This window comes from Tachypleus tridentatus, chromosome 9, assembly GCF_004210375.1.
Source record: "Tachypleus tridentatus isolate NWPU-2018 chromosome 9, ASM421037v1, whole genome shotgun sequence".
Classification (NCBI taxonomy): Eukaryota; Metazoa; Arthropoda; class Merostomata; order Xiphosura; family Limulidae; genus Tachypleus; species Tachypleus tridentatus.
Genome location: NC_134833.1, coordinates 141,697,527 through 141,724,975, shown reverse-complemented (window position 1 = coordinate 141,724,975; position 27,449 = coordinate 141,697,527). Strand labels below are relative to the sequence as shown.

The window sequence follows — 27,449 nt, the reverse complement described above, 5'->3', positions numbered from 1 at the left end:
TTCATGCTACAGCTACACATATAATAAAACATGCATTTATTCACTAATAATCTGTACCAACACTTTTTCTTACACTTACCGGTTATATATATGTGTATATTAAGCTGTAATTGATATGGAAAATCTTATAAGATTTTTAGGTTTATTAAAATAATTAATGTTTTTGTTGCTCAATAGACGCTGTCATCTGTAATTGTTTTGAATAAGATTCTAATATGTACATAATTTCATTCGATATTTTAGTTTATAAATTTTAAAAAGAATGTATATATGTATGCAACATTAGTTATACAAGTACTTTATACATACTGATTATTCACAGCCTTTTTTGTTTTTTAAACTTCTGATTATATTTTACTGAAACTCTGTAGATAAGCTTAAATTCAATATATAAATAAACTGCCTAATTTCAAAATTCCATAGAGAACATCAGCAGTATGACGTTTGCATTTGAGCGAGCATGAGTCGTAATCTGGAGCACGTGTCATTTTCCTGTTGTTGTTATATTAGGAAATCATTTGAAATGTTGTTTCTGTCGCGTTTTCACGATGATAGTATAATTCAAATGAAACTTATTAGCATTTAGATCATTTTACATTTCAATATAAACTTAAATGGAGCAAAAATAACTGATTAGTACAATTTTTTTAGTTTCTGTTTCACGTGGTTCTAGCCAATCAGTTAAAGATCCCAGGAGCCCACGTGTCGCCGTTCAGCAGGAAATGACTAAATAAGAGAAGGTTTCGTCAGTATATGGTCTTCCAATGCTCCCAGGGAGAAGGATCGCTTGGCAATCAGGTAACTTACAACAACTGTAAACTTGTTAGCTCAAAAGCGGGCATCTTGCAATCAAAATTCACTTATAACATCAATTAAACTCTTTTTAATTCATACTATATTAAACATTATTTTATGAGAATGGTCTTTCTACAATGGTGACGTCATCTTTGACGTCAGAAGATCGACGTTTCGAGCAGAAGATGGCGACGAGTATAGGAGTGAATGGGTGTCGGGATTCAGATATAAGTGATACAAGGAAAAGGCCTTTGGATAGTGAATTAGACATATGCGTTATAAAGAGATCCAACCAAACAGGAGGTATCAGATTAGCAAATTCAAATTGTTATAACGTAAAGTGCAATAGTTATATAAAGAAATCATTTTGTTTTGTATGACGTATGGGCAATGGGTGAAAAACATGTTTTGCACGATATCTGGAAGTATACGGACGAAAGCGCCGTCTGTAATAAAGCCTTGGACCGGTGTTACTTTTTGGTTTTGGTGGAACTGTATGGGTCTGACTGAATATCTTGGGAAAGGTTTAGCACAGCTTTTTGTTATGCGGAAAAAATGTTTCATTGTGACTTTTCTGCAGTTGTTGGTATGATTGAAACAAGACTGTTGGGTTGTAGTTTAGTTATTAATATAATAAAATTATTTAATAATATTTATGCAACAAATACGTTGAAGTTATAATCTTTAGTTTTTAAAGTTTAGAAAGAATTAAATGGCAGCCCCTGTAAATTGTGGTGTAATTTTTCACTCTGATTGACAAAAGTGGATGGGACTGGGTACTCGAGTTTAAAAAAAAAAAAAAAGGCTTATACTACACTTATTTTTTAAAAATATATAAAAAATTTAATGTGTCAATTTCATGAAAAAAGTTTTATGGAAAACGGAATTTGTATTTTACAACGTTGTGGAGACCACTAACAATTTTTAAAGTTTTTTTATTTTTAATTTTCATACTTCTGCAATGGTGATTTGTGATAATAAATTAGTTTTTTATATTCCATTGTTTGGTTCTAGAGTGATAAAACGTAAAAAGTAAGAAAATGTTTTTGTCTTATAACACTAAGTACAGTTCTTGATTACAATTGCACAAAATCTAAGTCGTGGAAACTTATTAATATTACACATTTCTTTAATATTGTTGAATTTGGGAAGAGCATAGAGTAAGTATGTACTTAACACAATGTGTATTGTGATTGCTAATAGTAAAGGTGGGAGTTTGTCCCAGATACTACCACTAGAATATATGGAAAATATAATGCATGATGATGAGAAAACCCACTTGTAGAGAAAAACATGCAAGTAAAAACAACTGGTATGGATTGAGAAAATTCTATGTAGAGGAGCATACAATGTTTTGACCTTCTGTGGTTGTCGTCAGGTTCACAACAATGAACCTAACGACTGCGTAAGGTAGAAACTATGGAAAATATATTTACATTTTATTACTTATTAAAACTAGTCAAATAACTTGTACAGTGTTGGTTAAAATAATGTATTGAAGATTTTATTATGTAGTAATATATTCTTTTTTTTTTTTTTTACTATTTACATACATAAGTGTGGGTAGAGGTGACATATATATGTGAATCTTGTAGCTATAAAAGTGAATATTACTGCTTTTAAGTTGTATAAAAAAAAAAAAAAGAGTATGAAATGAATTGTATGTTATATAGATATGTAAGTGATGTGGAAATGGTACAACCAGATTCATACCACACAAGACTACACAGGTTTGGGCCCATCAGTATGGGAGCCATTTGAGAAGTGCTTGTGAAGTATTTTATTCTATTAAATGTTTTCAGTGCATTAACTTGAATATTTATTTTTAGTTGCTATTATGCATAAATTATGACAATGTGCATGTTGTTGATAGTGATACCAACTCTTTATCACCCTTAAACACCGTTAATTAATGAAGCTGATTTCATGATGAGGTTTCTATGTGATCATTATGTGTGTGTAACTGTTATTTTTTGAAATTCTTTGATTGCTGCTGATACACAAGTTGTGAAGGAATGGTTGTTTCTGTTATTAGGATAAGTTTAATATTCTACAAATATTATTTGGGACTGTAGTTACCACTTGTACAGCAAAAAAGTAAGCAATGTTTTTGGTTTTTGCTGTTTCATAATTTTCTAAATTTTTGTGAAATAACATTGAAGGGAAACCAAAGTTTAAAATAATTATGCACTAAAAAAGGAACACTTTTGAGAATGTTTCAAAATTCTAAGAATTTTGAGTTGTAACACTGAAAGAAATTAAGGTTTAAAAAATGTTGATACGTCTTTGGCAAACAAAGGAAAAACTTGTATTTTATTTTTACTTGGATCAAATGTAACAGTTTACTACTCAATAAATAATGGTTCCATAAAATGCAGGTCAGATGGTAACCCTAGTTAGAACAATTAGTTTCCTCCAAACTTTTATTACCTCTTAAGATTGTGTCACATTTATTGTAGGACTTAACCTAGAGCTCAACGTCATTTCCAAACGAGTAGAAGCAGTCCATAATTTCAACTATTGTAACATATCAATACACTTTTATATTATTTAATTATTAGAAACTTTTTAAATGAAGATGAGAAACTCTTTGACCTTGGGTTATTGTTCATATCAGTTTTAGTTCTTTAAACTGGTCAGAAAGTTGAAATAAACCTACCTACCTTTGATATTTGCTATAGAACTGTGTGATAAATTTAATAAAATCTGAAACTTAGGGAATTATATTTGGTATTATCAATATAGCTCAGTCTTGTATTAATGAAAATATTGAAGATGTTATATTAGAAGCTTTTAAAATCTTTTGTAGCAAACATACTTATGAATGAGAGAAAAGTGTAATTATAAGTAATTTAAGAAGTTAAATCATGAACATGTAAGGTGTTGGTTGTGGGAGATCTGAGAATTTGATAAATAGGTACAAAGAGCTTTAAGAATAGAAATAGTGAACACTATTAGGAGTTTTTTTTCATATGTAAATTTTTTTCAAAAATATTTAAGCAAGGTGTAAAAAAATTGAACAATTATTATAGTTATATCTTTAAGTGTGTAAGGGAGAGATGCTTGCATCTTTTAAACTGCCTAATCAGAATGGGAAGTAAGTGTTTGGAGAAGATCTGGAGAATTTTATTAGGGACTGTTTAAACTAAGATAGAAAATAATGACAAACTACTTGAGTTTGAGGTGCTGTACCATAAAATATGAAGGAAATTGGGGTGAGTAGACTAGTTAGTAATACTGATAAGGAAGTTGAAAATTAGCTTAGAGGTTTTCATTTTTAAGAAAATTACTTTGTCTAGTCTGTCAGTGGTAAGTATACAGACTTGCAACACTAAAATCTGGGATTTAATGCCTAGCAGTGGGCTCAGCAGATAGACAAACTTCATGAAAAATTTCTTCAAGCTTGCATTTTTTAAGGATCACGAAATAGGTTGGTACACAACAATATTGCCATTGATGAATAATGTCATTGCTTATTTACATGCTAGAGAAGTTTAGCTTGATCCCAAACTTGGGCTTTCATCTCTGATGTTGTGCAGTCCTGTTGCAGCATGTTTGTTAGAGTACAGTCTGGGTAGTGTTATACAATCTGTAATACTGAATAATCAAATAGTAGCAACCATTGTTGTGGATGAAAAGCTTCAGACTAATACCTTTAGGTGATTGCTGGCCTGCACACACAGAGAAACAACCTATGGACCTTGTTTGATATATGGCTAGCTACCTTGGTGATTATGTTTGTGACCTTGGTTTGTCATATTTCTTTGAGTTTTGACCTCTGGACTCCAACTCCTAGCTTTTAACTGATAGGAGAAAAACAAAAGTTTTGGTGACTGAAAAATTTCATCTTCAACATTGTTCTACAGAAGCTGACAAGGGTGAATCTTCATAAGATTATCTTAACTTCTTGAAGAGAACTATCTCAGTCTGCATTGATTAGTAATGTTACAGCTTAGTGATAGATAGCACTTGAGATTGGTTGCAAATAGTCTAGCACTCATTTCTACAAGACACCATCAAATGTGTTTTCTGTAGATGTGGGTCAACTTATTGTGGCTGCTTGCAAATACTTCTTAGTCCTGTGTTTTCTTGGAATTCAGTAACTAATCCTTAATAGGCATCCACAATGTGAAGAAGAGCCATCTATCTTTTTTTATTATTTGATCCTCCTTACTCAAATGTGTTTGAACACTTGCAAATGCATTTCTTATAATAAACACTTGATTGTTTCTTTAAATAAGGCATTAGCTAAACAACCAAAAAAGACAAGGTTAGGATATATCTCATTTAATTAGGTACTTGTATAGTTTTCCAATTACCTTCATAATCCATAAATAAAACACACAAACCCTTGATCATCTATTGATCCCTTGATGTGTATTGCATCATTTACAGAAAATATTTTAATGTTCACAATTTTTAAACCAGTTGTGGAGAAGTAATGTTGATGTAGGTTATTAAGCAGTCCATCTAAATTTACCCTCATATTCCGAACTGGTTTTGAATCTGCATGTCCATAAGTACAGGAGAAATAGTTAAAATGGAAATTGGTCTCTGATTTGAAAAACTATTAACTAATGAGAGTTAAGGAAGAAATGTTGTCCATGAAGAAAATGTATTTTGTTGTATTTTTCCAGATTTGTGCATAGTTAGAAGATGCATATTAGCTAAAATATAACTTTATATAAAGTGTTACCATTTTTTAAATATTTGAAATAACAATGTTATGAGTATATGCCAAAAGTGGAGAGCAATGCAGTGAGGCAATTGGAGCAGCTCAGCAAACAAATTTGTGAGTAAAGAATATAAATACTCTGATACCACCTCTGAATCTCAAAATGTCATTCTTAGAGACAAAACATTTGTTTAGAGGACAAATTTTCATTGTATTTGTTTTTTTTTCTTCTCACCATGAATGCTGGATTCACAATACGAATATAAAAATGAATAATCTGTAAGAATTTCACCATATTTATCACAATGTTTGTCTAGTACTTGGCCTGTAGAAAATTCTCAAGGCTACAATGTAAGACCAAAAAAATTAGGCTTAATGAAGAGAGAAAAAAATCTTCCTACACTTTTTGTAAATTAGGGCTTTTATTTTAAAATTATTGACAAGTAATAACAGAACAGCAAAAGTATGATATAATACAAACCCACATACAAAAAAACACTAACCAACATCCCACAATAAATTTTCACATTTAAGAATTTAGAGAAACTTGTTTGTATAGCATTTAGGCTTACAATTCAGTCTGCTTTCACCACTACTTAACTTAATGAGCTAAGGTATCAAGAGCTATTTCTTAAATCATTGAAGAATAAAATGTTCTGGTATACAATTTTTAATTTGTTTTCCAGGTTGCATCTCTACCACTACCAAAAACTTTGTATAAAGTTGGCAGAGTTAAAATATTTAGTGGTATTGAACATGTTAGGTGTCATTGGTATTAAGAGTTAGTACATAAAATTAGAATGCTTTAAGAGCTTTTAAAAATACATTTTTTAATAATAGACAGATAATATGAAAAATTAATAAATGCAGTTGTAGCATGTTAAAAATTGAAAAATTAAAGACAGGTGCTTAATAAACAAAACTTTAAGCATTTTAGTTGAAACTGTGACATTGTAATTGTAGGCATTTGAATATATAGACAATAGGGTAAAGAGTAATTATGCTTAAAGTTCCATATGTTTGTGAAAACTGGGAGTTGCTTATTAGCCTGCTTTACATGTTTGATGAAAGTGCTCAATCTTATAGGAATATTCTTAGAAAATTATGTTGTCCTTTAAAACAAAATTGTTGGGAAATATTAACTACACATACCTGCTATATAAAAATTAAGAATGTTGTCAAACTTACTTAGAAAAGATTTGTATAGTTAGAATTTGCTAAATAATTCTTGGCATGGTTTTAAACTGTTTTGTTTGTCTTGTCAGCAACTTGTTTCCCAATAGGACTTCTACTTTTATGGGACGAGAATACCATATTTAATATTGCATATCTTGTTTGGTAAATTGCTCTTAAAATACATTAATTATTAAGTTGGATACTATAAACTGGATGGTGGTGAAAATGGTGTTGTAATAAACACCATTTTCTAGTAAGGAAAATGTGACTGATGATTGGTCAGAGGATTGTGGAGAAGGGGGATGTTGGGTAATTATTCTTCCTACTTGTGTCAACAATTCATATAGCCTCTTGAACTGTAATATTTCAAAAGTTTTCTGATGATACAAAAAATCTTTGGAAGACCTCAATTATTTTTTTCTTATTTTTATTTCATTTAATGCTAATGTTGTGTATCAGTATACACATCAATTTTATATATGGTCATGGTATTAAGTGGAATTTCTGCTCCCAAAAAAAACTGATCCTTTAGGCCATTTTAATGTTTTTGTAACTCTCTTGGACAGAACAGTGTTTTTACCGCTACTGAGGGAGAAAACAGACAAATGGTACACATGAGAGGTCTATATTGCAGAGAAGGAAACAGTAACACGAAAAACTGAATATTGAAAAGTTCACTTTATCCTTTCACTTCGTACTCGGTGATTCAAAATGTTTTACATTTGATCTTAAAATTAATTATGGCAATATGTTATTTAGATATATACCACCTAGTCATTGTTCCCATTTTAGTAGAACCATATATATTTCAGGATTTTCTTCAATCAAGTGCTTAAGCCTTGTTTTATACAGTAATACAATCTTCATTTGTCTGAAAATTTTTATTGTTGTTTCTAAGACATTGTTTCATCATAAAGTTTCACTCAGTTATGAACAAATGAGGAAACAAATTCTAAGGAGTAAGATTTTCATTATGATCTTAGAAATCTTCATACTGTAGCCTTTCTCACACACTAAGTAAAACAAGGAATATTTTCCAAAGAAAAGATTTTATAATTTACTTTTGAGATGCCAATTTTTTGCAACTAGTTAAACAAGATTCTTGGCAGTGCCAAGTAATTTTATCTTCTTCCAAAGTACTTGAATATATTCAGGTAGCATCTAATTATTTATCATCATTCACTATCATCTGTATGAGGTCAACCTTTGTGTTTAGTTTCAAAGGAAATCTAAATCTTCAACTTTGCAATTTTTGTCCCCTGATATAATCTGTAATTGGTTAGCTTTTACTTGTACTCGGATAAGCATTTTAAAAGTTAAATTCAGGATTGAAATGACATTTTAATTAATCTATTCACATGTCATAAGATGCAAGTCTCACATTTCTTGATATAATGTCAGGAATCCTTGTTACCTCAAGGTCAGGTGGAGATAGTCATCGGAAAACATGAATACATACATCTGCTGGATCTAAGTAACAGTTTGATGTCACTACTGAAGTATGGTTACTGCCCTTGATATGTTGAATGTGATTACTATGTTGTTATTTTCTCAAACCTACTTCTCTGCACACATTTCTTGTAACTTAGCATTTGAAAAACAACCCCAAAAACACTTCATAATTGTAATATTTTCTATGCCGTGTTATCAAGGTTTAGTTGTGCGTAAAAATCATTACTGATTTATATTGTATCTATATTTAGCGTTCTACAAAAACTTGGAAATGAAACTATAATGTGTAATAAAGTTTGATACTAAGTAATCATGCAGTTTCAAAAATTGACTGCCTTGTAAAAAGTCTTAAGTTTTTATGATGGTACTAACTTTTATCATGCTAACAAAGGTAATTATTTTATGTGGCACCTTGTTAAATTCTTTCAAAAAGTCCAGATACACCAAATCTGCATCCTTATTTACATAAACAGTAACTTCTTCAAAGAATGTCAAAAGATTTTTGTAAGGTAAGGTTAGTGAAACCATGTTGAGTATCCAATAAAATTCTAAAGTTTAAGTGGCATTGTGAAGCATCTTTTATTAGACTTTTTCAAAACATTTTCTCGTACATCCTTTTTGGTGCCCTAACTTCCTGTTTCACAAACTTATAAGTAGTGAGTAACTCTCATATCCAACCCTTAACCTTGTTTAAATTGTATCTACACTGGAGCTTTATCGATCTTTAAACTTAAAACTGCGTAAATCTTCAACAGTAGAAACTGAAGAAAAAGTCATTTATTAATCCACCAATCCTGTATCTGTTAGATACTAGCATTCCTTTATCATCCTTTTAAAGGTTGTACTCTGTTCCTTACATTGTTTACCCATATTCTGTTTAAAGAAATCCTTACTATCAATCTTTAAATTTTCAGCCAGCCTTTATCATACTTTATTTACTGCTTGAACAACTCTTGATTTTGTAATTGTCCAAACCTCTCATTATTGCAATGAATTTAAACTTAGTATATATTTAATACTTTTTCTTCAATTTTATCCTTTATACCCTTTGGAAGCTCATTTGATTTCTACTTACAACCAATTTTTCTATAAGGAAAATGCTTATTTGGAATATTTGAGGTTTAATTTTTGAAAGAAACTTGTGTGATGATTATCTACAAATAATTCAGTTGCTGAATTCACAGCAAGAAACTCTGTTGTAACTTCAAAATCTGGTTGTTGTTTTTTAATTTGGACACAATCTTATTCTTTATTTCCACTTGAGCAAAATATTAAATTCAATTGAGCACTGATCTCTTGCATCAAGATGTTCCCAGTCTCCATGTATGAAGTTAAAATCTATGTTTTTATTAACAGTTGAATTATTTATCTCATGGTAGTTTTTATTCACTGTCATTATGCACTCTATAACAAATTCCAACTACAAACATTTTCTCCTTCTGTAACTATTAACAGTAGTATTGTTCTGAGAATAACAAAGCTAATGGCAATGAGGTTGAGTCTATTCAAATTTTACAACTTCAGAACTTTATTAATTAACTTATAACCCTGTATATCAATGAAATTTGTCATCAAAATTGTCAACAACTAATCAATATTCGTTTGTTCTCATTATGTCAAAATTATCTGTTCCAGCCAGTATTCTAATGTTATCCTTCAAACATTATAATAATAATAATAGTTGAGCTTGCTGTTAAAACTATTTTTGTACATTTTCATACATAATGTTTCTAAATTTTTTTTTATTTAATTTATTTTATTAAATTTATATAATTTCACCACTGTCTTATACCTAGTTTAAAGCCACCCTTTTATAGCTGAGTTAATAGACCTTACAAACAAACCAGCCTCTACCCCATTTAAATGTAGGACACCAACCAAAAAAAAGCTACATTTACCTTTGAATTGATCTTGCAAATCCATCAGCCAACACATTAACCTAAGCCTAGCATTCAACTATAGTAACTTGCTTGTAATTTCATTCCCACAGTTAAGTCTTTGCAGCATCCATGAGAGAATTTAGTTATGTTCCTTTTCTTTGAATGCTATTATTAATGCTTGGTATTTAAGTAGTTTTTTACCCACCCTTTCAAACATCATTAGTCCTAAGTGCAATACAAAGACTGCATCAGTATCAGTACTTGCTTTGTTAGTAATAACCACTCTACCTGTGATCCTGGGTAGCATAATCTAATTATTTTTTCTCTCTTTACCTTACAGGTTATCCTATCCATATGCTATACTAAAGTATTATTTTAAACTATAACTTCATGTTTTTATTCTCACTTCTGTCTCTCCTATTTGTTATTCTTCCCTCCATTAGTTTATCTGCATGAGCCAAAGGCTGAATCTGTTGCTTATTAGATCCCGGTAATTAATTAAATCCACTACTACTAGCTGTATTACTGCTGTTTTTTATCTTCCTGAAAGTCTTCATTAGCTGCTGTTTTTTTCACATGTAGAAACTTTAAATCCAGTTATCATTTCCCACAGTTCACTCTATCATTTGCCTCTACCCTATTTAGGGTAGCCTTCAATTTCTTCTCCAACCTATGAACTCTACTAACAAATTCTTACAACTTCTACCTTCCTTAAATGTGCATGTCAGTTTTGAGTTCTCAGATGGAACCCACTCCGTGCCCCTGTCACACCTTACAAGCTAGAACCTAACATTGGTTAACCATGAGTTTTTGTTAATCATAGAAATGGTGCTTGCAATATTTTATGGTTTACATATTTTGCAGATTGAACATTGGCTTGAATGTTTATTTTTTAAGTGTTTGTTTAACCTTAAAAGCAACTGTATGCTTACTGAACAATTTAATTACTGCAGAATATGATTCAGTTAATTGTATGAACATATTTATGTTAATTGTAATGTTAGTATTTCATTTTGAAATGCAAAGTCATAATTTGAAAATTATAAAAGAATTAGGTAGGTAGGAGATCCATGAATATATGTATAAAATATTGGCTTTTATTATTATTATTATTATCTGTGTACCAAATTTCTTGAAGATCTGTGAATATTTGGATTACAGGATCTTAGTGAGTTGAGTTACAAAAAATCTTGAAATTAATACAGAGTTTGAAAGGTTATTAGTATTAGGTTAATAATTTTTTTATATTTAAATCAAATTTCCATTTTAACAAAAAATACTGTTGCCATTGGAACTAATACCCTTGTCTTATATTTAACACAAAGTGCCATGGAACTTAACCTTGTCTTATATTTAACACAAATTATAAAATTTAACCTTTTTAAATTATTGAAAAATTAATTTTTGGGAAGGTATTAAAAATTTGCCAAAATATTGCAAGTACTCCTTTATCCATCCATGTAAAAATTCTTACTGTTAAAAACATATATTTTCCTGTCATCTCTAGATATTGGCATGGTATTGATGGATCTTAGTTGATCAGTAAATTATACAAGTAAGATTGATTATTTACAATAAATTTCAGTAAACCACCAAACATAAGGTTAGTAAATCACCATGAGCATCTACATCTACACAACCTAGTAACTAATTGTTTTTATCAGATTAGAAAATTTTAAAATCTTTTGAATGTGTAGGTGTATTTAACAAAATTGCTTATAAGTAACAAACACTTTATTTGAAAATACTTTTTATAATGATATTATTATACGAGTGTTGGTGACCATGTTGAATTAAAAATTTAGCCTGATTTTTCCCAACTATGTTTCAGAAAACATCACCAAATTGTCATCTTATCAGTCTTAAATTATACCCTTTTCAGTTACTTAAACCTGCATTTGATACCATTAGTTGATGTCTACTTAAAAAAAAGTATAAATCATTGTTGACACGTTTGTTTCCAGAGGTATCATTCAAAACCTGGCATTAAGCAAAGCCTCATGAAATAATAAGGGAAAGTTTAAGTATTCTTCTTTTTCATGGATGTTCCAGAGTGTCACCAGTAACTTTCAGTGCTAAAATCCCTGGACTGGCTTTTGAAGGTGGACAGAGCACACACAGATAATCTATTGTGTAAATTTATACAAAAAACATTTTCAAAATGCTACACAATATGCAGTATCCTGAAGACAGAACAAAGACTCGGCAGCTATTATTTTTTCTTTTTTTCAGTGATTAATTACTTTTTTCTTTCTGAAATGGAACTTATTGGTGAACCTGATGCTGTTATTCTGTAATTGATAAAATTGCTGGATATTGTTCAAAGATGCATTGACTGTTGAATTTTTAAGAGATCAATTTCTTTCTTACTTTTCAACTAGATGGTATACTTTGTAAAATATTGGAGCATTTTGTACATCAGGCTTAAGGGAACTTGCATGTGCTATAAATTCATGAAAATACGTTATGAGAACTTCATTTTCTAAGAATTGCTATGCACTTCTCAACACTGAAATATCCGTTCTATCAACTCATATTTCTTTTATGCTTTAGTGATGATAAAATTTTACTTGTTTGTGCACAAGGCAACCACTGTGAGTATGACAGAACTATTTATTGAGAGTATGATGGTGTACTTTCACATGATAGAAAAACTATAAGAAAGTAAACTTTGCACTTCTGTTGAAGAAATCTCTTTATAGTTACTTTGTTATGGTCGATGGCAGTTTGTCTGTTGGTTGACTTATTGACCTGAAAAAAAGTCATGTGACCTTTCATAGTAATGTGTGTATATCATAATCTTTGTCGCTGGTCATTTTAAATTGTTTTCTCTGATTAGTTTTGACCTCTTACGTTGGAAAATACCTTATATAATATCTTACCTTGAGATGTAAGGTTAACCTGAAGATGAGCTAAGAAGGTCAAAACATTGTTATGTAATTTATTTAAATTGAAGTTTTAATACCCATACCATCTGTCTTGAGGATATAGTTTCACTCCAAGAGTGTTTCTTGTCATCCTGAATATCTAACCTTCTCTCACTGAAAGCTTTCTTGACTTATGCTGCTCTCTGTTTGCAGAATTTTTGCTTAATACTATCTTTGATACTCTCATTTATCTCTGCATATTAACATCCAAATGATTATGCAGCAACCTTCACCAAAAGGAGTGAGATACTATCCCTTATTGTAAATTTGTACCCTCTTTAATCTTGCACATGTTAACTACTACTTAGATAAGTCTTCTAGAATAGATGTATTATCATAAGTACTTTCATTTGCTTATCCACAAATGTTTAATTTTTCTACTTTAGATACATTGTTTTTATTATTTCATTCTCTTTTGTGGAGAGTTACAAACTTTTTTTCTTTCTTCATTTAATTTCATGAGTTATGCACTCATTGCTATGGGTCACAACTAGAATTACTGCAACATAATTACTGAACACATCCAGTGAGTCAGGACCTTGATTCTTAGCCCATAATGTGATGACTCTGGTCTATTGGGAGTTAACTAATATCATGCAACAATCGGAAAGGTTTCATTGGCACAGATATGTCTGCAGGCTCACACCATTAGAAACCAGGTTTTGAAACCCATGGTGGATAGAGCACAGATATCCCATTGTGTAGCTTTATGCTTAATTCCAAACAATCAATCAGTGATTGGGAAGTTTTAGATTTGACTAGTCTTTTTTTCTCCTCATGAATATGTCTGTCAGTCATATCATTTTTGAAGGACTTGTTAACATCCTTTATCCTTTGATAGAAATGATTATTCAGCTATGTTATCTTCTGTTCTTATTTTTTCCTCTGGCTTCACACCTGCCTTTCTCAAGGATGAGCCATTGGATTATTATTTTGTTCCCTCCTTTCCTGAATATTGGGGCTTATGAGAGTCGTTTTGGAGAATATTTGCATTTGAGGGCCAATGTGCCTCGACCCCTATATACTGAGGATGATCATTTGATTACTTTTTTGCCTTATTCATCTTACTCTGACCACTCTTATTGGGTTGTGACTGGGGACTGGACTGCTTTAATTTACCAATGTTTGACAATACTTGGCAATCATTCCATGGATTCTGAAGGTCACTTCTGTAAGTCTGTTCCTCTACTTCCATTCATCTCTTCTGCTGTCTCAGTCCCATTTCCTTTTCTTCTCCTTGAAATCCTTTTTTTTTTTTTTTTTTTTTTCTGGCTGATTCACTCCAGGGGCCTTTGTTTCTTTTATTATTATATGGACATGTGGTTGCTTCTGGCTTCCTCACAAGATTACTCAGTCCTACTCCCTCAATTTCTTTTCCAAGATGCTGTCTTGTTAAGTTGACTTGTCAATGTATAGAAATATTTTCTTCACACTCACAAAAGTTTTGGTTGATGTCAAGATGTTTTTCAATTCCCTTGGGCTCTTAACTGCTACATTTCAGTTGCAAGCTGTGAAGTGTCTCGTATGTATTATTTCATCCTTTCCTTCTCTTACTGCATGAGAGGTTCTCTCTGTTTTGGAGGCATGGCTTTCTATTGAAGCCCACATTCCTCTTGGAGCCTTGTACAAGATCCCTTAGATTGACCCTCTTATCCTTTCTTCTCCCCTTACAAAGTGACTTATACTGGTGGTTAGATCAGAACAGTATTACTGTGGATGTTCCTTCTCCTTATCTAGAATGTCACCTTTTACAGATTCTTCTCATTTGAGGGTGTATCTTGTTATTTGCGAGGTTTAGGGGTGACGGTCTATTTCCAGTTGCTTTCTGCATGTTGATTTCTTGGAACTTCTTTCTGTTCTGTAGGCCCTCCTTTCCTGTGGGATTTTCGGGAGTGGTTGGTTGATGGTCTGTTCCAACAATTCTACAGTAGTATCATACATTGCTGGGCAAAGGGCACTCGATTGACAGACCTCTGTTTTCAAATATTGGACTTACTACCTTCATCTCTTGGCATGTTATCATCTGGATGCCCTGAATCTCGTCATGGTTTGGTTATCCCATCCTGACAAAATAATCCCTGCAAAATGATCCTCAATTACTCTTTTGTGCTTTGTAGGGTGTTCCAGATATAGATGGTTTTACCATTCTTCTCAGCACAATACTTCCCCAGTTTTGGTGTCATGTACCTCATCCTCTTGGAACAGTCTGCTCTCGGTTAGTATTAGATGGATTGGTACCTATATGCACATCCTTTTCTTTTCTTTTTTTCTCCCACGTATCTTTGCCATAGCTAGTTTGGCTATCACATGATCCACCAGTGAGTCATGCTCTATTTCTTTTTAAAGGGCCACTTATTGGCTGGGACACAACATCTACATATACACTCTTCCTAAAAAAAAAAAAAAGGTAATTGTAAAATGAGTAGTGGGACCCTGGAAAGTATTGGCAAAATCAGCTTGGGAGCCTACATGTTAAAGAAACTCATTGTAGCATTCTAATGGTTACTTTGTGTTGGCTAGCTTCCAATTATTTCCACTACAAGGCCAGTTTTTATTGTTGCCTCCCCTTTCTTTTACTTTATCTCCAACACTCCTCCATCATTTGCTTTCCAGTGTCACTCATTCATCCATACCTGACTCCTCCTTTATATGTATCTTTTATCTAGTTTCATACTTGATTAGTTGGACTTTCTCAGCATGTAATTTATTTTGTGGTTCATCCTTCCTCCATGGTGGATTACTGGCATAAGTGGTATACATATTGCTGTTTGTCTGTCTAAAGAGTTTGTCCTTCCTATCCTAGAGTTCCTCATGTACCATCTTTTTTTTTTTGGTTTTTTGGCACCTGAATGCAGTTTTCCATTTGAATCTGTCTTTGTTTTGTTATATAGTCTTTCCTTGAAATCCATATTCCCATTGTTCTTGAAGTTTGAACAATTTCATTCTAATGTGTTCACTACTTTTTTTCTCAGTTCTTATATTTTTCATTTTCCTGATCATTCCTCTGGACCTGATATACAATTTCAGATGCCTCGAAGTGCTGACTGATTGACCCTTTTAACAAGGTTGCTCTTCTTCTTAAAATATGGTGATGTGATCACTCATTGCACTGTCTCCACTGCTGTCATTCTCTGGACTCTCCAATGCACTTTTTCGTTGTTCTAGTCACTGGAGTGGACCATGAAGACCTATCATCTTGAATGTACACAATGCCAATCAGTCAAGAGTACAGTGATGGCATTCTAGCAATGTAGATGCCCTTCCTACTGTGAACCTTGGAATCAATTCCAAATAGCATCAGGTGTTGGCATTCTGCCATATATTGCAATTTGCCTACTGGCTGGGGCCCCCTCCTTCCTACCATATGCCAGATGTCAGTTCCTGGAGATTGAGTGTTGATTGGAGTCCAGTGCAGCAATAAGTCCTCAAATATGTTTGAATTGTTACAATCCTCCTGTGGACTGGATTAGTTCTCATTGCTGCCAGTTGTTGGTTGAGATCAAAATCCCCTTTATGGTCTGTTGTGCCCTAGCCACTCTACACCAGGGGCTGATGTCTGGGCTTCTTCTTTTTTTTTGTAACACATTACTAAAGAGTATACCTGACTCAATAGTGGTGTAGTTTTCCATGAGTGTGTTTTTAGTTCCTTCTCAAACGCCATCATTTTCCTCCAGGCACTTCTTCCAGGGGAGGGGGGGTCAGCTTCTTACCAGCTCTCTACCTGTTCAGTGTATGATTTTAGTTTATTGTAACAAGAGGTAAGATGTCATATAGTAAGTTAATATTTTTTTAAACTGAAAATGTTTCCAATAAATACTTGTATTCTCTCGTATTTTCCTACCTGGCCTCTCCACTTGTGATTTTGTTTGGTGTCATCTGACCAGTCTTGAAGTGTTTAACAGCTGCAAGGTTATAGAAGTCACCATTTACAATATTGGTAGTGTTGCACTTCTGTTGGTGAAGAATTGCTGCCTAGTCATTTGCATGTTAATGTGCAGAAGTAAGTAGGAGTATCAAGGTGAGTGGTGAGCAAAACGTTTCAACAGTAGAGGGCAACTTACATCAAGCTTTCTGTGAAAAGAGGTATCTATCTATCGGAAATACTTCTTCAGTAAAAAAAAATTGTTCATTATAGCAAAGTAATTTTACCCATCATTAACTGTATCCAACTTTTTTCTGTTACAGCTGTTGTTGTAAATAAAATGGGTGAAGCAGATATTCTTGCTAATGTTTTTATTTTAGTAATTTTATGTATATTAAAAATATAAGATTTTCTTCAGCATATCTGTGTTATAAAGCAATGTTTAATAACTTGGGACTTTCTTAAATAGATGCATTCACTAGTTAATATCATATATAAAAAGCATCATCTCAAAAGTTTGAGTAATTTGAAAGTTAATGATGTATTAACTTATACTTTGGTGATGTTTATCATCAATCATTTACATATATATAGCTAAAACCATGTATTCCAATGTGGAATGGCTGGTTAGTTTTACAAATTACTTTGTAACAACAAAAACTCTACATACTTTGTAATGATAGGAACAGTGTTTAGGTACTTCATAAAGTCTGACACATTTTGTGTAATGTTGTTAATGGGAGGCTGTTCATGTAATTTGAGTATTTACAAGTAATTACAAAAGTACACTTTACAACAAAAAAAAAAGTGTGTGTGTGTAAATCTGTGTGGATGCATTTAAAAGAAAGCATTCATAAGTTACTACAATATAGAAACAGCAATCCTGCATATTACTGTAATAGGTTTATAGATTGTCTGAATCAAAACCTAATTTATTCTTGAACTTTTTCTCCTAGGTTACTTGTTTTTCAGTCAAATTTAGTTACATACTACAAATTTGATACTAAATTTGTAATTCACCTGTCATATAGAAGTAAGGGCCAATTTTTTACCTGTCTGAAAAAAAAATTATCTGATACTAAATTTGTAAATCACCTGTCATATAGAAGTAAGGGCCAATTTTTTACCTGTCTGAAAAAAATTTGATTTGATACTAAATTTGTAAATCACCTGTCATATAGAAGTAAGGGCCAATTTTTTTTACCTGTCTGAAAAAAAAATTATCTGCATGAGTTTGAATTTTTTCCAAACTTGTACTGCTTGTGAGGTTTGGGCCTTGTTTATTTTATTTATAATGAATTCTTATATATGGTATCTGCAAAAGGTTTTGCATACTTGTTAATTTTGCAAAACTTAAAAGTTTTGCAAGTGGGTATCAATTTTTACTTGTAATTTTATTAAGCTATGAATGGAAGATACCTTATGGTTAAGTGTAAAGTATGCAGTATTAAATGCTTCAGAATTCTTTACTATTTTCATTCAGTCTTTGGATGATAATGTCCCTAAACTTGTAACTTGGCTTCCTTTGTTTTGTTTTTTTATTCTCCACATTTAGGGCTGTTTCATAGCAAAGACATTATTTTGAAGTCCAGTGACTTGCAGTAGGGTCATGTCATGCAGACTTGCATTTTACTTCAGAATCTTGCTTTTATGATAGTGAGTGTTGTGATTAACACTAAAACTTGGCACTGATTGAGTGTTTGAATATAGAATACACATATTCATTAAGGAACAAAACCTCAAGTTTAACTTGACTCGTAGTCTGTATGTAAGTCAACGTGTTTCTTGGACAACTCTGCTAGAAATGCCAAACTTAAAAAGGTTTGTTTGCATTGGTACTGTGAAAAGAAACAATAGATTGTACAGCTATATACAACATACAATCTTTATATATTTCCATATATATGTAAAAGAAACAAAAATTGCTTAACTTACATTATTCTCAGAAAAAGTAAATCTTGTGTGTGCTTTTTAGGAAATCATATTATGAGAAAACTGGAAAGAAAACTGCTTAATATAATGTGAGTGGTGATGTTGCTTGCAGTGCATTGCATTACTGTGAATCTGGGGAGGATGTCCAATTTGTACCAGTAAAAAAAAAATATCTGGCAGAAGGTTTATTTTCAGTTACGTTTTCCCTGGGTCAAGAAACATAGGGTGCATAAAAAAATCTTAGTTAAAAATCTAAGTTTCCAGAGTCTATTAGTTTATTTGGGATATAAGGGTGGGCACAATTATTGCTAATATGTTTCTGTATCGGTTCTGTCATATAGAGCTTTATTTCTGCTCTCCCTACCCTATTAATAGCAACAAATATGTTAAAATAATATCCCCTTTTTTCCCCAAAAATTACAATTTGTTTCTCGATTAAAACTAAATTATAGGTGTAAGCATATCTTTTTTTTCTTATCACCCACTTTTTAAGCAAGTAGGTTTTTTAATGAAAATACCCACTTTTGCAGAATAAATGGGGTTTGCACAATTATACACAGCCAATCAGTAGTGTCCCATGTCTTTTTCATAAATGAGTAATATCCTGAAATGAAAGAAAGAGCAGTGGAAAGAATAATATAAAATGAAATTGATGGCTGAAAATAAAAGGATCAAATGCAAAAAAAATGTTATTGCATTCTTGTTTGCACGGTGTTCAGGTTATTAAAATATATTATTAATAAACCTTTGTACACTAGGTGTAAAGTGGGATTGATAAGATGGTTTTATTCATATGGTCTTTTGGTTTATGAATATTTAAGGAATGTAATTGCAATAAAAGGTTAATGAAACAAGTAATAATAAACTACTCAAAAATGAAGTGGAAATTAAAATTAATCTCTCTAGGCTGTATTGGTACTAAGTTTATGTTTACTGTATTGGTCCTAAGTTGATGTTTATTCTCTGATACTAGTTGTACCTTATCTTTACATGTTACTATTTTTTTATTTTTGGAATAGACAACAGTAGGTTACTTAACATGACTGAAAAATTATTGTCCGATAAATGATGCCATGAAATATGAAAAGAACATAAATATCAAATGTTTTGGTGGAATTGTGACAAATAGAAATAGCTGCATCTGTGAAAAAATAACTTGAGAAACCGAGATAAATTTCTTTATGGGAAAACATGTTTGTAAACTTACTTCCCTTGTTGAACAAGTAACATACCAATTTTTTCCTGTCCAAAATTATTTTGCTTATCTTGGACTGGCATGCTAAAGTGAAACTCATCTTTTGTAGTATGATAAGTTTTCAAAACTGAGTTTTATAAAGATGGCTTGTATATTCGTCTTACAGCCAATGGAACATACCATTTCAAAATCCTTGTACCCTCAGTGGCTGCTGGAGCTATCATTGGGAAAGGTGGAGAAACCATTGCTCAACTTCAGAATGAATCAGGTGCTCGAATTAAGATGTCCAAAGCAAATGATTTTTATCCAGGTTTGTATAATTTTACAGAACTTTCTTAGAAAAGTATAAGTGTAGAAATTAAAAATCAGCAGCATATTTTTTTTGGTTAACCATAGAATCTGAGAGGTTGTTGGAGCAGTCAGTTCTTTGAGCTTGTGTAAGTGATGAAACTTCTAAATACTGTTTATTTGAAGAAATGTGAATTAACTAAAAATAATTCTGAATTACCAGCTTGTAGTTCACAGAGGAGGGTTGGATGTTACTAAATTTCCTTTTATTTCATATTCCAATGTATATTTACAGTTGAGATTTTAGCCTTACCCAATTTTTTTTTTTTTTTTAATTATTTAGCTGGGATATCACCCAGATCAAAAGTTTTTTGGCTTTGGTCATAATAAACCCACCCTTAATCCTGGCTTATATCTCATTAATAAATTATTGTAACTTGAATACTTGTAAAACTGTTTTTTTGTATTATCTGCTGTTGGTGTTTTTTTTCATGTAGAAATGTTGGGTACATGTGTCTTATTGCATAAATAGTATGTGACATTGTTAAAATAGAGTAAGTTTTGGTACTACAATATTACACTAAACTCCTTTTAAAATATATGCCTGTTGGTTTAAGCTAGAATTAACTGCTTTTGAGTATTAGCTGGTGTGTGGTCTTTAAATATTAATTATATATTTTTAGAACATTTTTACAGGCCAATATTACATCAAAAATATGAAGTCTGTTGTAGGCTGATGATGTTTTTTGTATGTATGTTTTGAAAGTGAGAGAGTACATAGAATTTTTCAACCTTCTAATGTTGTTACAAGAGATTGTAGTGAACTTGATGTATATTTCTTAGAGAAGAAAATATATGAGGGTATAATTAAACGATGCATAAAATATTTGAATATAACTGTTACAATATCAGTGTGCACACATCCCGTGTACCATTTTAAATATTTATCACAAACTATTACTCTTCTGTGGACTTTTGTTTTACAAATCAGTGTATTTTAAGTGTTGGAAAACAAAATAAATCATACTGAACTAATATTATTCATAAAAACAGAAGACATTAGAAATATATAAGCACAGCATCGGAAGAGAAAATATTAGTAGGGCTACAGTCACAAGTGTGTGTGTGTGTGTGTGTGTGTGTGTGTGAGAGAGATAGTGTAGCAGGATGTTTGGTGATAGTAATAAAAAAAAAAAAAAAAAAAAAATTCAAATATAGATATTGCTTAAATTAAATAAAGTAAAACTTCTCGTTGGACCCCAGCCCAATTAAGCCAATATGTTCCTGTGCTTATGTGTATAAAAAATCTATTGTTTAGTCATTACTTAAAAATATAAATACCTATTCCAGGTAGTAATCCATTGTTTTATGCTTCTGAAAGTAACTCGGTATTCTACAAAACTAGGTACAACAGAACGAGTCTGTCTTATTACGGGCAGTTTAGAAGGCATCACTATGATACATGAATTTATCACAGAGAAAATCAAAGAAAAACCAGATCCTAATGCAAAAATGGCAATAGATTTTGACCACAAACAGCCAGCTGAACGAGAGAAACAGGTAAGATATAAGAAATGTTCAACAAATAATTATCTAAGAAGTCTTATTGGTTGACTCTTATTATAAGTTTTTGTAATAGTGATTGAAAAACAAACATTGTTTAGATATTAATTATACATCTTAAGAACATTTCCAGTTTGTTGTGATGGGTAGAAATTATTTGGGTAAATATTGGTAAATGAAATTGAGTGTTTTAAATATCTGTAATATAACTACCAAAAGTATTTGAACATTAATCTGTTAACCCTTAAGCAACAACATCAATTGATGATGGTTGCAGTTTAAGGGTTAAAACAAAAAAGAACAGCAATTTCTATTAGAATGCTTTAAATGTTTCTAGTTCATAATTCTGCCTGTTTTTCTCTCAGATCAAAATATTAGTTCCTAATAGTACTGCGGGGATGATTATTGGGAAAGGCGGAAGCTACATCAAACAAATAAAGGAAGAAAGTGGTGCGTACGTTCAGATATCACAGAAATCACATGATCATGCCCTGGCTGAGAGATGTATAACAGTAATAGGAGAAACGGAGAACAATAAGACAGCTTTTAATTTGATATTGGCCAAAATTGCTGAAGATCCTCAAAGTGGCAGTTGTCTTAATGTTAGTTATGCAGATATTTCTGGTCCAGTAGCCAATTTTAATCCTACAGGGTCACCATATGCTTCTTCAAGTTGTGGTCAAGGAAATGGTGGATTAAGTAACAATAACACAAGCTACAGTTCAAGTGGAAGTCTCAGTAGTATTAGTCCAACAATGAACAATAACTTTGGAAGTTCCCAGGGAACGGGAAGTACAGCTAGTATTATGCCATTTTCAGCAGGTATGGGATCACGTGGAGTTCCTAATAGTAATATTACTCAGGGTATAGATAATATCAAACTTATCTTACGAGGAAATGGATACTCTGAACAGGCGACAGCTGAGATTACGACTGCAATGAACACTCTTGCAAATTATGGAGTACTAGGGTTAGGCTTAGGTGCGATGTTTAATAGCATGAATGGTGCTACAGTGATGGGTGGGATAGGTTCCTCTGCTCCTGCTACCTGCCCCATTCCTCCTGGAAATATACCTAACCAAAATATGTTTACATCATGTACAGGCTTGCCAGAAATGGATATTGCTTGTAGTGCAGTAACCACTTCAGGTCCCTTAACTGGAGGATCAAACATATTTGGACCATTGGGAGGAAACATGAGTACAGGTATGTCAAGTGTTGGTATGTTTCCTGGTTTTTCTTCACCATCTGTTAGTAGATCCAATGAAAGATTTCACTTTCAAGGTGATGGTTCCACAGCTTTTGACCCATTCCAACGCAACTCTCCTGTGCTAGGATCTCCAAATACTTCTAATCTGCCAATTAACAACAACTCTTTTGGTCTTGGAACATGTTTGAATTCTGGTCCTTCTGCAATACACAAAAGCCCATCAACAGATGATCAGCAGGGAGAAACAGCCAAAATAGAAGTTGAAGTTTGTGAAAATATTGTTGGTGCCATTTTAGGCCCTGGTGGGAAGTCCCTTTTGGAAATCCAGCGACTAAGTGGAGCTAACATTCAAATATCCAAAAAAGGTATATTTGCACCTGGAACACGTAATCGTATTGTAACAATAACTGGCCCTCCATCTACTGTCAGCACTGCCCATTATCTCATTGAACAACAAATCAGTGGAGAGGAAGCAAAGAGAGCTCGTCAAAACAGTTTTGTAACCATACGTTAATGACATCATCGTGATGTAGTGGCATCGGTATTCACTTTATCGTGAAATTCATTCAGTTTACCCTCACATCAGTGACTTAGTTTTGCAGGGTTGTTGTGAAATTGGTCTCGTCTTCTCTTCTTCATTGTGTGCTTTAAACTTATAAACATTATTATTACTTGAAGAATTTAACAGATTTACTAATTGGACCCTTGAGTTCGTAATGTACTATATCTAGATAAAGATTATACATATACACACGCAAACGTCTGCATTCAAGATTTTTCATGCTATTTCATTGAGTATGTTATACAAAATAGATCATCCAATCAACCTTTAGTAATTTGCAAATTAGTCATGTAACCAATTTAGAAATTTGAATTTCAGGGAGAATTTATTACCCTGATGGTGATATCAAAGACTTAGGAAAATGTTTCCATTAAAAGTACTTTCCACAACATTTCTCAGCTGTACCTGTTATTATGGTATGTTAGATTGTTCTGTATTTACCGTAAACCATGAAACCATGCATGTATATCTATGTATGTAATTAAGACTATATGATTATCTGAAGTTTTATACAAAACTTTGTTCATAAGTTAGCTTTATTTAAAGCTGATATGCAGTTCTTTAAAGAGTCTTCAATTTACAGTTTATTAAATTTAGTCACTTGTTTTTTCTTTTGCATTTTATGGCTATTTTTTCCTGTGTTGTAGTGTTATGGAAACCATATTCTACGTTCTGTCAAACTTAAATGTACAAGGATGAATTTAAATTAACATCATGGTCAATTTGAACTAATCACCTTTAGTTTTGATGAGTGTTATTTTTCATGAAGTTTAATAATAATTCCATTTACATTAAAGAACTGTGTGTGTGAATGAGTGTGTACTTTTGTTATCCTGAGAGTTCACACTTGTTTTTCAGATGATGTCATGTGTGGATTGAAAGGATGATGTTCTTTGTGCCATTTAATTGGTCCAAACTAAGCAAATGTACTTTTGACAAAGTGATTATTCTAATTAGTGTAATTATATGATGCTCACAATAGCATTTTTGTCTTAAGTAATTTTCAACATACATTATGAAAAGTTCACAATTTATAGTCATTTGAGGTTTCAGCCATTGGATTTTTACATGCAATTGTCACAAACTTAGATAGCATTGGGCATATTATTTTAGTGTATTGCACAGTAACAAATTTTAGTGTTCATAAAACAAACAAATCAGCTATTAGTTCATTTAAAATGACAAGTCCACAGTTTAACAAGTAAATTGTTTTAATACCAAAATTTTGTTTTTAATATATTGTCATCAAGTATCTGGAACAAATGTGACCAAGTTGGCAACAAGAAAATTTATTATTGTATTATAGTTTATGTATTATTTCCAAATCAGTGTATATTTTCAGTTGAACTCTTATTCATTTGTAAGTAAATGCTCCGTTTTTCAGGTTGTTTTTTTTTCCATAATTCAGTTACTTCTGACATTAAATCATACATTTTCATTTTCTTAGAAATGGGTCACATTTGGTTTTATTACTTTATTGCCAGTATCAGGCATGAGGATGATACATGCATCTGAGACTAAATGTAAGTAATTTATAAAGGGCTTTCATTGAAATTGTGTACATTAGCAAATATGCAGTGCTCATGAGCACTGATATTACGTTATTACATGCTTTCCATACTGAAAAAACAAACTGAAATTGAATCTTTTACAGGAAGGCTGTTTTTGACAGGTTCTGTTAACAAAACAAAAAAAAAAGGAATTTTGATGTTTAGTTTGTAATTTCAAAATTAAACTGTTTTTATTGCTATCTTGATGTACAAGTTTTGCAAAGAAATTGCAATAAACATCTCTTACAGTGATGCAGTTTTCTATATTTCTTTAAATCCTAGGTTCTATGCAGAGCCTATATTGAACTATATGTATATAGGTAGATGAAGCCTCATTTCAAGGTAGTGTATGAATATAGTGATTTAAAACATGTTTTAGGAAGAGGGGGAATGATTCTTTAATTGCAGAGGTGTCAGCAATTATAAGAGCTTTTCATGGATACTTCAAACAGTGTTCAGTAAAGTGACTTTCTTGGTCTAAAACAAATTTTGTATATGATTTAGTTGTATCAAGCAGGAAATAATTAGCTAGAACAAACCATCTCAAGAGAAAAAACTTTTCATGTTACAAAATTAGAAATGTTATTGAAGGTGATACAAATTAAATGATAGTTTTAGAGTATTAATTGTTTCCATGCAGACAGAAGTTCTTATAAAAAGCATGGTAATGTATTGGTAGAGTCCCAGAGTGGGATAAAGTATTTTGTTTATTGTGTGGTTGCACTCTGTGTTAAAATAAAATCTATATACATGGCTTTATGTCATGTTTTATATTTTTTTGGTTGGTGTTACCTACATAACTCAAAGTTTTTTGTTTGTTTTTTTCATTTTCAGTTAACTAATGAGAACAGCTCTACAAATAAAGTAAATGCAGTTGTAATTCAGAAATGTTATTTTCTTGTAACATGTATTGGGTAGAATGTGCAAGTAAGTTGTTGATAATAGGTATGAATAAATAATACTTTGGGGACAGATTGTTACGGTTAGATTATTTTTCAGGCAGTTTCTTGTAAATATTTCCCAAAAAGTGTTCATTTATTCATCTTATCTGTGAACTTGTAACATGTGCAAGAAGATAAGTGCTTATTTCTAAAAGGTAATTAATAAAATTTCATGAAGCATTTTGGTTTCAACTGAAATGTTGATATTTGCTTTTTCTTGCTATTTTGAATTAGATGTTTCTTTTAACAGGGTGCTTCCACCAAATTGCCAGCTTTGGAATATGGAAGTAAAATCCTATTTAAAAAAAAAAAGGGGGAGGTACTTCATCAAGTACTGTTTGAGTGCAAATTTATTTATATAAATTGCTTAGAACTTAGGAAGTTTTAGACATTACATAAATAATATTTGAAATTTGTAAGTACATTCCAAATGTTTGTTTTCAGTAAGACTTTACATTTTGTTATGTTCTCTGCTCTACTATGTAGGGTCTGTCACTTAACCAATTAGGAAACTGGTTAAGTGTTAATTAAAAAATTAGGAAATAAATATAAATTATACTTTTTTGTATTAGAATCACTAGAAATAACACATACAAATGTTTAGTCTAAGTAGCTAAAGTCTTAAAATGCTATATATTTGTATGCGTACAGACACAGCCAGACATTTCAACCTTTCCAGTCATGCCTAGCTAAAATTGCATACACATGTCATTAACCCAGTAACAAAAAAAATGAAACTTTATTCTTGACTGTATTTTACTGAATTATTGTGTAATATACAATCATATTTCAGTTATTATACATTGTGTATATAGATTATTACTATTTAGAAATAAATTATAAACTTATTTTTTTTCTTAAAATATAGAACAAAAAGTAAAGCAAATAATTATCTTCTAACTTTGATCTTTGAATGTGGTTGGTGCTAGATATGGGCTCCTAAGCCTTTTAAAATTTTGCATATAGAGGATATCAAAGAATTTGTTTTAGGTTTTATATATACAGTTTAACCAACAAATCATTGACTGTAGTGATACGATAGAATTTCGCTATAATTTATTAAACTTAGTAACTATGATGTATGTATTGAGGACACTAAAGGCACAACCTACATCCTTGAAATCTTCCAAGAATGCAGTAATCTTTTTACATATTAAAATGGCTGAGGAAACCACTCTCAGTACATTTTAACACTCCTACAAAAAGTGGGGCCTAATAGGCCCCAGAGCAACTTGAAAGGTTATTAATATTAGGCTAATAATTTTGTATTTAAATGAAATGAAATCAAATGTCATGCACATTTTGGTGATTTCACTTTAATGAAATGAAATCAAATGAAATAGCAATTTCATTTAAATACAAATTTATTAGCCTAATATTAATAACCTTTCAAGTTGCTCTGGGGCCTATCAGGCCCCACTTTTCGTAGGAGTGTTAAGCT

General features: G+C 31.7%; 1 protein-coding gene across 4 annotated transcripts; it reads left to right on the top strand.

The window, feature by feature from the left end:
• The first annotated feature begins 456 nt into the window (after positions 1–456).
• Positions 457–25,319, top strand: LOC143226541 (RNA-binding protein Pasilla-like). Of its 4 annotated transcripts, none has more exons than XM_076457632.1 (4): positions 457–798; positions 20,061–20,204; positions 21,588–21,742; positions 22,111–25,319. In XM_076457632.1, the coding sequence occupies exons 1-4, from the start codon at positions 765–767 to the stop codon at positions 23,467–23,469; spliced, it is 1,692 nt and encodes a 563-aa protein (XP_076313747.1). In that variant the 5' UTR covers positions 457–764; the 3' UTR covers positions 23,470–25,319. The 4 variants fall into 4 exon arrangements, with proteins under 4 accessions (XP_076313747.1, XP_076313746.1, XP_076313748.1 ...); XM_076457631.1 differs by lacking the exon at positions 457–798 and adding an exon at positions 822–1,098; XM_076457633.1 differs by lacking the exon at positions 457–798 and adding an exon at positions 1,121–1,381.
• The last annotated feature ends 2,130 nt before the right edge of the window (positions 25,320–27,449 follow it).

Coding starts and splice junctions, on each gene's coding strand:
- LOC143226541 (XM_076457631.1), top strand. CDS start 933: ATGGTGACGTCATCTTTGACGTCAGAAGATCGACGTTTCGAGCAGAAG. Junction 1,099..20,060: donor GAGATCCAACCAAACAGGAG/GTATCAGATTAG, acceptor TTCGTCTTACAG/CCAATGGAACATACCATTTC. Junction 20,205..21,587: donor AGCAAATGATTTTTATCCAG/GTTTGTATAATT, acceptor CTACAAAACTAG/GTACAACAGAACGAGTCTGT.